At 41.9% G+C, this 13,078-nt stretch overlaps 1 protein-coding gene across 1 annotated transcript in view; it reads left to right on the top strand.

Annotated features, from left to right (window-relative positions):
* Positions 1-13,078, top strand: part of LOC132590594 (midasin-like) — a 161,435-nt gene that overhangs the window by 109,040 nt on the left and 39,317 nt on the right. The window contains exons 70-78 of the mRNA XM_060263538.1: positions 1,383-1,520; positions 2,826-2,935; positions 3,219-3,292; positions 5,460-5,655; positions 6,171-6,327; positions 6,529-6,675; positions 6,875-7,001; positions 9,951-10,056; positions 10,948-11,063. Coding sequence (XP_060119521.1) covers positions 1,383-1,520; positions 2,826-2,935; positions 3,219-3,292; positions 5,460-5,655; positions 6,171-6,327; positions 6,529-6,675; positions 6,875-7,001; positions 9,951-10,056; positions 10,948-11,063 — 1,171 coding nt within the window. The remainder of the gene's footprint in view (positions 1-1,382; positions 1,521-2,825; positions 2,936-3,218; positions 3,293-5,459; positions 5,656-6,170; positions 6,328-6,528; positions 6,676-6,874; positions 7,002-9,950; positions 10,057-10,947; positions 11,064-13,078) is intronic.

Consider the following 13,078-nt stretch of genomic DNA (forward strand, 5'->3'; position numbering starts at 1 on the left):
CACCTTTCATTCAAGCCATGGGTGACCTCCTACTTACCGGCAGATATTGACCCTGAAATTACTGTCACAGTAGCAAAATATATGGCATTTATAAAAACACTGAAATGTAAATAGTTGCTATAAAGGAGAAATTTTATTTAGAAGATGAAGAAGAAGATATTGGATTTATATCCCGCTCTCCACTCCGAAGAATCTCAAAGCGATTCACAATCTCCTTTACCTTCCACCCCCACAACAGACACCCTGTGAGGTGGGTGGGGCTGGAGAGGGCTCTCACAGCAGCTGCCCTTTCAAGGACAACCTCTGCCAGAGCTATGGCTGACCCAAGACCATTGCAGCAGGTGCAAGTGGAGGAGTGGGGAATCAAACCCGGTTCTCCCAGATAAGAGTCCGCACATTTAACCACTACACCAAACTGGCTCTCCAGTTTTCACAACTCTTAAATTTTGATCCAAATTCCTTTTAAAATTCCAGTTGGAACTTGAAATTTTTTTATGGTTTTAAACTTTTGGAAATTTGATGTGTATTTGTAATTTGCTTAGATACACTTAAGACTTTTGGTCATATGAGTTATACAAAGATAGAAAGTTTTATTCAGATCAGTCAGATATTAGGACAGCAGCAAATCATCTTGGTAGTTTAATCTGTGGGAATCACTTTGATGTACCAGAGAAAAGCATGAGTATTTTGGAATAATGATACCAGGGTTGTAGATTACTATTATGATTTTTGTAAGTTATCTTGATCATAGTTTTGCCTGTGTTGTTCCTGTTGCTACTTTTACATTGTGTCATGTAAGTGCGTGCTATTAATTTTACTGTGGTTAAGAAATTGGGAAGTATCACCTTGGGGATGCTTATTCTCTCCTCTCTGTTTCTCTAATGGCTATCAACCAGGGTTAAAGGAACTACTGGCATCATTCTTAACCATGGGGAGAATTGACTGGGGTGGTTCTTTAAGCTGAATGTCAGATCCTCACTGACAAGAAGCCCCTGTTAGTATTAACCACAGTTCAAGTCTATGCAGAGTTCCCTTAATTAGAGTTAAGGTAGAAATGGAGAATTTGTTTCATAGCTGAAGAGAGGATGAGAGTGAGTGCACATTCCAGTTACTAGATAAATATGGCTTAATTGTAAGTAAAAGGGTATTAACATGCTGTCCATACTAAAAGGTTGAAGGGCAAATGTTTTCTTGGGGCAAAGGCTGTGCTACCCATCGCAGCAATGCAGTCTTTTTCTTTTGGGACCGTGATTGCTTTTCTCACTGCTACATCTTTGTTTTCCTCCCCCCCCCCCCACTTTTGTTTTAAAGACAAAATAATTATTATGTCTCTTCCTCTGCCCCTTTTCATCCTTAAAATTACAACATCTCAAAATGAACAGAAATGAATTTAACAGCAGTGGTCAGTACGCTGCAGGCTTTCATAGAAGGGTCCACCCTGGGAGAATTTCACACACGACTCCAAATGCTGCTGGAATTCCACTGTCATGTCTTGCTGATGCCACAGGTGGAAGGTAATGGTAGGTATTTATTTTGGATTGCTAGTACTCTTCCAGTCTAGTTGAACAGAGCAGTTATATGCAAGTCTCATCTGGCTCAGCAGCTAACCACGCATTTGTTTGGGGGATACATTGCCAGCTAAGAGAGGTAATGTCATTGCATTACTTGGGAATGCTGGATAAATATGCCCCACCCCTTTATCATACAGTGTGACACGAGGTCTCCCAGGCATACAAGTGTAGTTAATTTTCTTTCCAGCTCTGTGTCAGAATCTAGAGTAAGTCCAAGCCAGATTCCGGGGTCAGAGTCAGTCCAAAGGTCAGTTATGGAGAGAGCAGAGCCCAGTTCAGAGCGTTATACAAGAAGCAAGGTCCAACAGTGCACGGTTGTTCATGAGTACAGGGGGGATGATTCCAGAGTCAAGAGCCAGTCCAAGGGTTGCGGGAACAGAGCAGAACTCAGAGCTGTGGTCACTGAGTCAAGAGGTAGGTGACTTCTTGCTTCAACATCAAGCAGTCTGCCTTGACTGGCTTTTATAGGCTTCTGCTGGGAGGTCTTACTTGCAGCCAGCTGTTTGGGAGTAACCCTGCAGCTAATCATCATCATCAAGCAGCTGGTGTTGGGCAAGGAGATGTGCACTTTGTCTTCTTTCCTGGAGCTCCATTCTAAGCCTTTGTCACCAGGGTGTGGATGAAACTGGAGGGCTGGTAACAACCTCCTGGGTTTCCTCTGTTGGAATGGGGGTAAGAAGGTGCTGGTGGCTGTGAACTCTGACAAGCCTGTACCTCATTTTGCTTGCCAGTTCCTGCCAATTCAGAGCTGATTGCCTGCGGAGTCCTTGCTGTTGCTGAGTCCTGGCTGACCCATGACATTCTATATGAAACTATATCACTCTGCACTGTAGGCCAGATTGGCTACCAAATTCAGTTCTTTTGTGTGTGAGCTCAGTGCAGTACCAATAACAGGCTCAGTTGATGCCATGACTTGTGCTAGCCAAATTTTAAAACCTAAACTACAATTTACACTTCCTAGCAAAACAAGAAAAAATTATTCAGAGCTCACCTGCTTTTGTTTCCCACCTGTTCAGTTCTTAAATTCATTGGCTTGCTTCCTTTTGCATATTACATCAGCTTCTGGAAGTTAGTATAGCACTGCAAATGAAGTGAACATGTTAACTTGCTCAGTTGCCCTGCTGAAAGGCTGCCAGAATGTTGGGGTGGGTTAGAGCATGTCATAAAAAGGGGCTTACTTTTTGCATTCTCTAGCTTGGTGCCTCTAGTGTTGAGGAAGAAAATATTTTAAAATTAAATTTTTTACTGATTCAGATATGCTGCGCAACGTACTGTGGAATCTGTATCATTACTATAAGCAGTTCTCAGAATGCGTGCAGACCAAACTGACTGAACTTCGGCAGCCTATCGAGAAAGAACTGAAGGTGAGAACAGTGACGCTTGTTGTGATGACTCACTCCTAGTCTGTAGCTGTTGGAGACAAAGCTGAAGCATGATGTCATGCTCTCAAAGTATTATACTGGCTTCTAAAACTGGGGGTGTGTATCGTTCATTTTTTGAGCAGACTTCGGAGGATGGTGAAAGACAGGAGCGCCTGGCATGACTTTGTCTATGGGGTCGCAAAGAGTTGAACTCGATTGTGCAACTGAACAACAAATTGTTTCATTTAACTGGCACTGCCATTCATTGACTTTGTCTTAATTACAGGAGTTTGTGAAAATCTCAAAATGGAATGATGTTAGCTTTTGGGCTGTAAAACAGTCTGTGGAGAAGGCTCACAGGTAAGCGCTCTGATGCTTTGATGCTGTCAGCCATTTTGGACATCCAACCATTTAAGTCAGTCATTTGTCCCCCCAAAAAATTGCAGCTTGGAAGACTTTTAAAAGTTTGATGCCATTCCTCCTTTATTGCTCTTCTGTTGGCTTTTTCTTTAAATCCCACTGACTTAAGGAGAGGTTCATGCAAATAAGCCAAGAATGAAATTCTGTATCTTGCAACAGGTAAGACCATGGCCTCCAAGCATGCCATATGTGTTTTAGCCAGCACCTCTTTTTTGCCAGAAATCTCATGAAGATCAGGTTCTGCAGGACCCAGTCACCCTAGTGGATCTCCTGCTGGCCATGTAGGCTCTAGTTCTCAGACCTTGTCCAATAGTTTGTTTGGACCTTTTCCAAGTGTAGATAATTCTCTCCCCCCCCCTCCCGCAAACACTTACATCCCTCACATCTTTTTCACACAAGGGCAATTCCTTCATCGAGGCCCTTCCAGACTCTGCCTCTCTGGAGGTTAAGCAGGGATCGCTAAAACAACGTAGATTCCTTAATGAAGTAATCATTGCCATCTTAGCTTCTTGCAGTGAATTCACAAGCATATATACAAAACATCCTGGAAAGTATTGTTGGTGGTGTAGGTGCAAACATATCCCTCACCAGTCCTCAGTCATTAAGAGTGCTGGCATTGTTCTATGTGGGCCTAGTCCAGGATCTTTATCCAAATACTTTAAAATGCCATGCCACACTTCAACTGTGTCTACTGTCCTTCATTTCTAGGGAACAGCATCTCTTTTTCACATTTGCACGTAAAGATGAGCTCTCTGGCTTCTTATTCCATCTGTTCCTAGGTTATCCATCTTGGGATTTCTGAGTTGTCATCAGAGCCTTATCAAAGGCTCCATTTGAATTTAGTTCTGCATAAATTCTTCAGTGTTGCCTCATAGTGGCATGACCTTGGGAGACAGAGTCTTGGAACGTAATGCCTTATCTATCTGAAAAGAGCTTTGTTCCTCTCTCTGGTATGAAATTATTCCAAGGACAAGCATGTCCTTTATTATGAAAGTGAAATGAGTTTGCCTCCGCAGATGCAGCATTTGGGAGTAGGATGTTTCCGCAAGTACTTTCACCTTGAGCATCTGTAGCAGCAGCTTGCTAGGTTGGACACTTACTTGGGATGTGGAGGCGGCTACTTATGGGGAACAGAACATTGGTTCTTCACTATGAAGATTTCTTCTTCTTGCTGGACATAAGGAATCCAACCAACTGGGGGTATAACTAACAAGATCACTGCTGTCAGATTGGAATAGATTCAATTTTCATACTGTCCTAGTTAACATTTTCTCTTCCACATGGCTTGTAACTGTAGATTAAGTTAGTTAGCAGGTGCTAATGGTTTTTCTAGGGGTTTTTCTCATGTTGTTCAGTCATTTTTAAGCCACGTAGAGCCCTTTTGGGGATAGGTGGAATATAACCCTAGTAAAAATAAATAAACAAATAAATATTGCTAGAAGAAGTTTTCTTTTCTTATCAGCATTGTTACATTATGTACACTAAGTGGGAAATTTCCTCTACACATACACATACTCACACTGGGAGTAATACATACTTGAATCATTTTCAAAGTCCTTCCAGAGCAGGTAGGAGAGGAGTTATCCAACCTGGATTCCCTTTATCCACTGACAACAAGAAACCTTCAAAGCAAATACCAGTGTTCTGTTTTCCAGTCTTTACTTATGGGAATGCATAGTTGTAGTAATTCCAGCTCCTAACATAATAATGTCAAAGTAAAAGACAGTTGTCTTTGACTGACTAGCTTTCTTGTGGCTTATCTGACTAGCTTTCTGACAAATGTGTCTAATGTGTTAAGCTGTTAACAGTAGTCCTTTTACTTCATGTCCAAATGTCACATAACCCTGTTGTGTATCATACCCACCAACTGCTGATTAAGATATGTCAAAATAACATTCTCATAATTGCACTTGAGGAAGTGAGCTCTGATTCACAAAAGTTCATACTGAAATAAATATTGCTAAGCTAGTGCCCCTGGACTTCAGTTTCATTTGCTTCATGTACCTTTCAAACTGGGTGATGAGTTAGGATGAACTTCAGTCCCTTGCTCTCCTTTTACCCAGTGTTGTGAAGTTCATTTTGATCCATTTCTTTTTATTGTGACTAGGACACTTTTTAAATTTATGAAGAAATATGAAGCTGCTCTCAATGAACCATGTCGATCAGCCTTAATGGAGACATCTGAAGATGAGCGACTAGTTTCTTTGCAGAAGCAGGGATCATCTGACAACCAGGAGACTAAAATTCAGAGCCTACACAACATATTAAGGAAAAAACTGGCTTCTACAGTAGATGCTGTTCAGGTATGTAAAGTTCTGATTTGCATTTTAGTGAAGTGTTAGCCATTTTTAAGTAGGGTACCAAATTTCCTGTATGCAGGGAATCCCCCTACCCCATTTTTATCAGTTCTATACTGTGCAAAATACTGTAAAATGTCTGTGGTTGTGGCAGGATAGCAACCAGAACATAATCATTATCCTGTGTTTAGTCATACTGTGATGTAAAATGAGTCAAATGGCTGCATGTTTGAAGGTTCTTTATCTCACATTTTCTGTTCATGGAAACAGTTCTGGTATTTTTTTTTAAATTAGTAATATAGGAATTTTGTATTCACAATCAAGTTATGGGGTATATGTATCCCTACATTTGATCACACTGATATGTTTGGAAACTGATTCATGGCACATAATGAAAATAGCCATCCGCCTAGTATTAAGCTTCATTCTTTACTACTAATAAATATTGATGGACCCATGGGTGATAATGCAGCACTCTGATTTAAGCTATATTGCTTTTGCCGTTGTGAAACTTTTCCTAGGTTGCTCACATAGAGGGATTCCAAGGAGATGTGTTTCATCCTGAATCCCTTCAGGCCCGCCTGCCTAAGCTTACAAAACGGATGACAAAGATATGCACAACCTTTGTGAAGAACAACACATTGTTGAATTTGGTGGAAAACCTCGATCAGTTTACAGGTAGGCACTGTGATAATACAGTAATATATCGGAACTTTACAAAATGAAATTGCACATTGAAAAATACTGCACAAAAGTGCTCTTTTCCTCTCCTTTCTAAATGGATAGACTTCTCAGTGTTGTGGGCTGACTGATGAATTAAAATAATATTGTTGAAATGCTGCTAAATCAGTTCTTTCTGTTGCTGTCTTCTTTTTACAGGTGATATAATAGTCTCTGCTCATGAGTTGCAAAACATGTCTGTCAATCTGCTTGCTGACAAGGAAAAACAGAAGTCAGAGGTCAAACATTTACTTGTCCAGAAACAGAGGGCTCTAACAGAACTATTTAAGAACCTTGCAACTACAGGTCAGATGCAATGAAACTTGGTCTCTGCTACTATGTATAGTCTGAGATAAGCTTGTCCCCTAGATGCATGTCTTTGTTAACGGGGTCCATTGTCCAGTTTAATCTGAATTTCACACAATGGTAGCCTAAGCAAAAAAACCCCTTCCTTCTCCTGCTTCTTGCTCTTAGGAACAGGTAAAGATGTTATGCTTCTTCCTAGGGTTGTCATATCGCAAAGGCCTTGCTTGGTCTCATTCAAAAACTTCTCAGGATCTGCTTTTCCTTCATCCATTGGATTTGCGCAGTGCATTGGCCTTGGTTAACTGCACACACAAAATGGACACAACGTATGTACTTCCTGGTTTTAGACTACACTGATAGCTTGGTATTAAAAGGCAAGGCATTGTGGCAGAAATTGGTAGTTGGGCTTTCTAAATATGGAACATTTTAATGGGATTTATTTAGTTCTATTTTTGAAGAAATACATGCAATTGGATTTCATAAGAGAATCTATATACATTGGAGTTAAAGGAACATGTGAGTGACTGAAAAAATATAGAGCAAGTATTGTTGTTTGGTATATTATGAATGTAGATTATTCAGATTGCACTGCTTTCAATGGAAAGATGAAGAATGTGCTGTCAAGTTGAAAACAATTTTTGGCAACTCCAGCCACAGGGTGTACCAGGCAATAGAGGAGCAGAGGTGTTTTGCCATTGCCTCCTCCCATCAAAGTACCAATTCCCAAATTCTGATGAGCCCAGGTAAAACTGGGCCATCCACACTACTGTTACACTGTTGTGCTGTTGTTACACCCTTGCATAATTTATCTATCCACCCCTATTTTTACACTCCAGAGTGAAGGGAAACAAGCAGCTTGTCATTTCATTCTTTTCTTTGTGTCCCAATTCTGGTGCCAGAATAAGGGTAGTGCTCATAGAAGAAGAAGAAGAATTGCAGATTTATTCCCCGCCCTTCTCCCATCTCTCCTATGTCTTCTCCCCCCACAACAGACACCCTGTGAGGTGGTGGGTCTGAGAGGGCTCTCACAGCAGCTGCCCTTTCAAGGACAACTCCTGCAATAGCTATGGCTAACCCAAGGCCATTCCAGCAGGTGCAAATGGAGGAGTGGGGGACCAAACCCAGTTCTCCCAAATAAGAGTCTGCACACTTAACCACTACACCAAACTGACTCATATGCAGCCTGCAATACTTGCTGATTTGGTAGAAAGAGAAGACCCTTTAAAAACAACAACAGGATTATCTGTTCATGTATTAGGACAGGATCCCCTCCAGACCTGTTTCTTTCCACATCTTGATGTTCAGTGTATTCACATGAGGAACATCATTTTGCTAGTAGGCACATAAACTTAATAATAAAGTGGCTGTATAATTGAAGATAACTTGCTAAGAGCATATGTTATACAAACTCAGCTGAGATCCATTATCCAGTCACTATCTTCCTTCCATCAGGCCACAACAGCAGATGCCAATTGGTAGCTTGGACAAAGGGTTACCTTTTCCTAATCAATTGAATACTGTCTGATTACAGAACTATATGTTAAGTATTAAGTTCTAATTCCATAGTTAACAGTACAGTAATTAGTATTCTTCTGCCATGTTTCACATTATTTCTCCCCAAGCCAAATTTTTAAGTTGTGGTATGGAAAATTATATAAACATTGAAAAAGCATTTCAGAAATACTCCAGTCCATGGGAAAAGATAGTTGAACAAGACATTAAATTAATTTTAGCAGAGCAAAGACAAAATATATTTATTTATCTATTTATGTTATTTATAGTCCACATTTCTCAGTGGGACTCAAGGCGGATTACGAGGAGTGAGTGAACGTAATCAACAGGATGGGACTTTCAGTAAACAATGAAATAGGATTTTGGTTGTAGAACCAACAAGAAATCTAAAAAACAGAAGTGATACAAAGATTAGATGTTAACATGACACATAAAATGATGCAAGATTACACAGTAGGATCCAACTAATGTGCTTGTGTCGACCCTTGGGCTGTGAGATGCCCTGAGCCTGCCTTTGGTGGGGAGGGCATGATATAAATTAAATTAATAAATAAAATAAACATACAACAAACTTTACACAATAGTGTAGACTCCAGTCACTAATAATTTGTGAATCATTTTGTACAGTGTTATCCATGTAGAAAAGGCCCCTTGAATAATTCAGTTTTGTGTAGTTTGTGGAAAGCCAGGAAAGTGGGAGCCTTCGTGACCTCAGGCAGGGCATTCCACAAGATGGGGGCCACAATGGAGAAGCCATATGAGGAGATGTTGATTTTGCCCATTTGGCACCTGCAAAAGGCTCTGTTCAGATGAGTGAAGCCATTGTAAAGGAGCATAGGAAAATTTTATTATTGTTTCAATATCTATTTCTGCCTTATAGACATTTCATTTTCAAAATAATACCTAAGTTATGCCCACGTGGCTCTCTTTAGATTGTCATTTCATCTGCATGTAATAGTGTAGGAATTCTATCAGTTCAGGAGCATGTACATGCTCTGCCTGGAAAATTTTAGCTACAGTAGATATATTAGGAAGAAGGATGCATGCTGAGATTCTATGTAGATAGTAACTGTATAGGTGTTTTTATTCGGTTTTTCCCCTGCTTTTGCATGGTCTGTGGACCATAATAAAAATCAAATGATTGTTTAATGCTGCTCAGTAATTGTTTTCTTTAAAAATGTTTTTAAAATTAATATTTCTGCACAGAAGTGGCAGATCCAGGGGGCCCCCAAATAGATAAACCACATTCTGTCCTCTCAACCATTTGTAGTATGTAAAACACAAATCTGTCATTTAATGCTCCCAAAAAAATGCTGTGAAATTCAGGCTCACATTCTTCTTCATTCCACAAAGGTGATATAGAAATGTGTCGCCTTGCTTGCGATACAATATGTAGCTACTCAAATCTGTGGAAGCTCTTTTTTACATTCCCAGGCTAGAGGGGGCTGCGTGTTGTCTTCTGACTATATAGCATTTTTGAAACCAACACAGTGAAGTCATAACTGTGAATTTAAGCTTAAGTTCACAACACTATTAAATTATCTCTTAAATATATAATACAGTGTTAGCTGGGACTGCAAAAACAATGGTTTCAAGAGTTTATGCACTGTCATACCTTGTACAGAATGAAAGAGTGTTACATAAATATTTAATAAAGTTTGGCTGAAGACTTGAAATTGCTTTTTTTTCCCCCTTGAGAGACTTGAAGTTGCATAGTGTTGTCTTCAGAGGGTGGGAAGAATCTTCTCTATTATACTTTGCAGGTTGCTTTCTGAGATCTCTTCATCGTGGGATGGATGCCAGAAGTACTTCTATCAGTCTCTTGCACGCCACTGTAGGCTTCAGACAGCATTATTGGCACCTTCAAAGGTAAATCAGTAACTTCATACAATAATAGATACTTTGTTTAACCTTTTGTTTTGAATGGTGAAACAGGATCATTTGCTGCAGCCTATTTGACAAAGTATTTCAAGCCCATGTACTTTTCTCAGGCATTTTTGTAGTTTCTCACATTGTCCATATTGTAAGTGAACAAAGGTGAAACTACCAGCCAAGTCTGCTACTCTGTCACTTCTATATACTGTTTGTTACAAAGTATTCACAATTGCCAAATTCATGTGTTCCAGATGCTTGATAAGCCATTGAATTGTATGACAATTGTAGGTCCCTGTTCAATTTTCAAAAAAGCAGTGGCTGATCCTTCTTGTTCTAGTTGATTATTGATAATATTAACGTGATTGTTTCAGTTAGATCTGTGTAGGCCTTTTGATTTCTTTTACTGAAAACCAACTTCGGTGAAGCTAGAAATATGACCCGAAATGTTAAATCAGTAAAAAAAAAAAATAGAATTATCTGTTGATCAGTCAGAAAGTAAACATTCGGCTTAATTATTATAGGACAGTTCAGTCTTTGTAACTGCTTTTCTGAAGCACTGGGAAAGTGCTGTGAGTGCCTGTGCTCCACTGAGAATTTAGAGAATCTAATTCTTACATTGTATACTTAAAACCACAATCAGAGTTGTTGGGATATTAACTGTTTTTCTCATCCAGTTCACTCATGAGAAGAAACTCTCACTGTGAGCCCAATGTTTCAATTTAGCAAATACAAACTGCTTCCACCAGGAAAATCAGTTAAAATAAAAATAATCTTAAAATTATGGAACTAGCATAAAGGAGGGAAAGTTTCATCTTTGTTAACAGCTATAAACAGCCATGTTATTAAGAAATAGACAAAAATAAATACTTCTTTCTTTCACTGCAGGAAATTGGGCTTGGTACAATTGAAAGATGCAAAGGATTTACTGCGCACCTAATGAAGATTCTTGTGAAACAGAGGAAGGCTCTTACTGCCTTGACAGAGCAGTGGATTATCATGAGGTACTTGACCATCTGTTTTCTGTGTCCTAGTTCATTTAAAAAGTAAGGTTCAGAACCAAAATGGAAGACAGAGGTTGCAAACTACATAAGTTAATGTAAAAACTTAACAAGTAATTAATATCAAGAATTTAGAGCAGCAGAAGTTACAGAGATCCAATTTTGTTCAATTTCTAGGGTTAGATAAAAATTCCAAAACCTTGTGCATGAACTGGGAATAGATGAGGCACTGAAGATCTTCTTCGTGGTCTCTGTGCAGTCCCACACATGGGTCTTGCCGCAGGCAACGGATCCGTACCTCGGAGCTCCGATAGCTCGCCTATAGCGTCTTTTGGCGCGCTTTCCTCCCGCCCTGGGGAGCAGGCAGCGACTGCGCATGCCTGGAGCGGGGGGAGAGCGCCCATTCCACCCAGTTTCTTCCCTACCGCCGCCCGGACATACCTACCTCGCTGCGTTTCCTCCTTAGCTCGCTTTTCTCTTCATCTTTATCTCCATCTGGTATCGTATTCTCGTCCCTTTATTCCTTACTATTTTCGTTCCTTTAAAATATTAAAAAAAAAAAATCCGTTTTCTGCGCTTTCTTTCCCCTTTTCTTCCCCTCCCTCCCCTCCCTTGTCCGGAGCGCATGGAAGGGAAGGTTACCTTCAAAAAGTGCAGGCGCTGTGGGTCTAAAATCCCCACCACTGACGGCCATAGCCATTGCCTTTTCTGCCTTGGAGAAGCCCACCGGGTCGACTCCTGTGCACATTGTGCGAATTTCAGAAAACAGGCCCGTAAAAACCGCGCAGCAAGGCTCCGGAGCTTTCTGCTTGAATTGTCTTTGCGGGCGATGCCCACCTCTTCCTCGCCGCCTCCCCCACCTAGAGCGGGAGATTCGGCCGCTTCGGACGTGCCTCTCTCGCAAAAGCAGACGCACAAGTCCGTAAAGAAACTTTCGAAGCACGCCGGGACCGGCCATAAGTCTTCAAGAAAGTCGCGTCATCCCGGCCCCGAGGGATCGGCGCCGAAAGCACCACGTCATTCGAAAGCAACGGATTCGACTACGAGGAAGTCTTCAGAGTCGCACTCGACCGAGTCGCACCCGACCTCGCACTCGCATCGGACCTCAACTTCGGCTCCTGACCCTATGGATGCCTCAACTTCGCAACTCCGGCTCCCGTCGGAACTCTCGGCTCCGTCAGATGTAATCACTGACATGCCGCAGCTCACTCAGCAGTCTTCTACGGCCGTAGAAGTTATCCCTATTCACTCTCGTTCACCGTCGGTCCACAGCATGGTTCCTTCCAACTTCTTGGAACCCGACCCATCCGATCCTACTCAACACTACCCGAAGTCTTCACTTCGAATTGGATCTTTCCAGGACGTCGCGCTTTCACCCCTTTATAGGGATTCAGCGACCCAAAGCTCTACTCATCGACTCCGTTCGCATTCTCCAGAGACCCAACACAGACCGCGTCGGATTCGATCACGTTCCCCGACACCTATGCCTCCTCGGTATCGCTCTCGCTCCCCGCGGGGATACCGCGATTCCGGCTCCTCCGCCTACTATGACCGGTATGACCCGTATGCTCGTCCACGCTACGACTACTCTTCGCAGTCACGATCGCCTTCGCCAAGGGTTAGGTCTCGTCATCGCCGATCTCGCTCTCCTTCCTACGAGGGAACTCACCGCTCCAGATATCCAGACCTCGGTCATGATGTCGTTGCCCCTCGGATCCGCTATGACGACTCTCCTCGATCCCAAGTATATGATCCTCACCGAACCCGAGAATACGGTCGATTCCGTGACCTTCCTCCAATCCGACATTCTCCTCGAACCCGTGACGTCGATCGACTCCGAGACCTCTCCGAGCCCCGAGGATCCGATCACCTCCCTCGACAGTCGGCTCTGTCTCCACTGCAGGATCGCCCTCGGGACCTCAACAAGCCTGTTACGATCCCCTCCGGAACCTCCACGGCTCCCATCCGGGTTTCTCCGACTCGACCATCCCAGGACACTCACACTCCCAAGCTTCGGG

This window comes from Heteronotia binoei, unplaced genomic scaffold, assembly GCF_032191835.1.
Source record: "Heteronotia binoei isolate CCM8104 ecotype False Entrance Well unplaced genomic scaffold, APGP_CSIRO_Hbin_v1 ptg000323l, whole genome shotgun sequence".
NCBI lineage: Eukaryota > Metazoa > Chordata > Lepidosauria > Squamata > Gekkonidae > Heteronotia > Heteronotia binoei.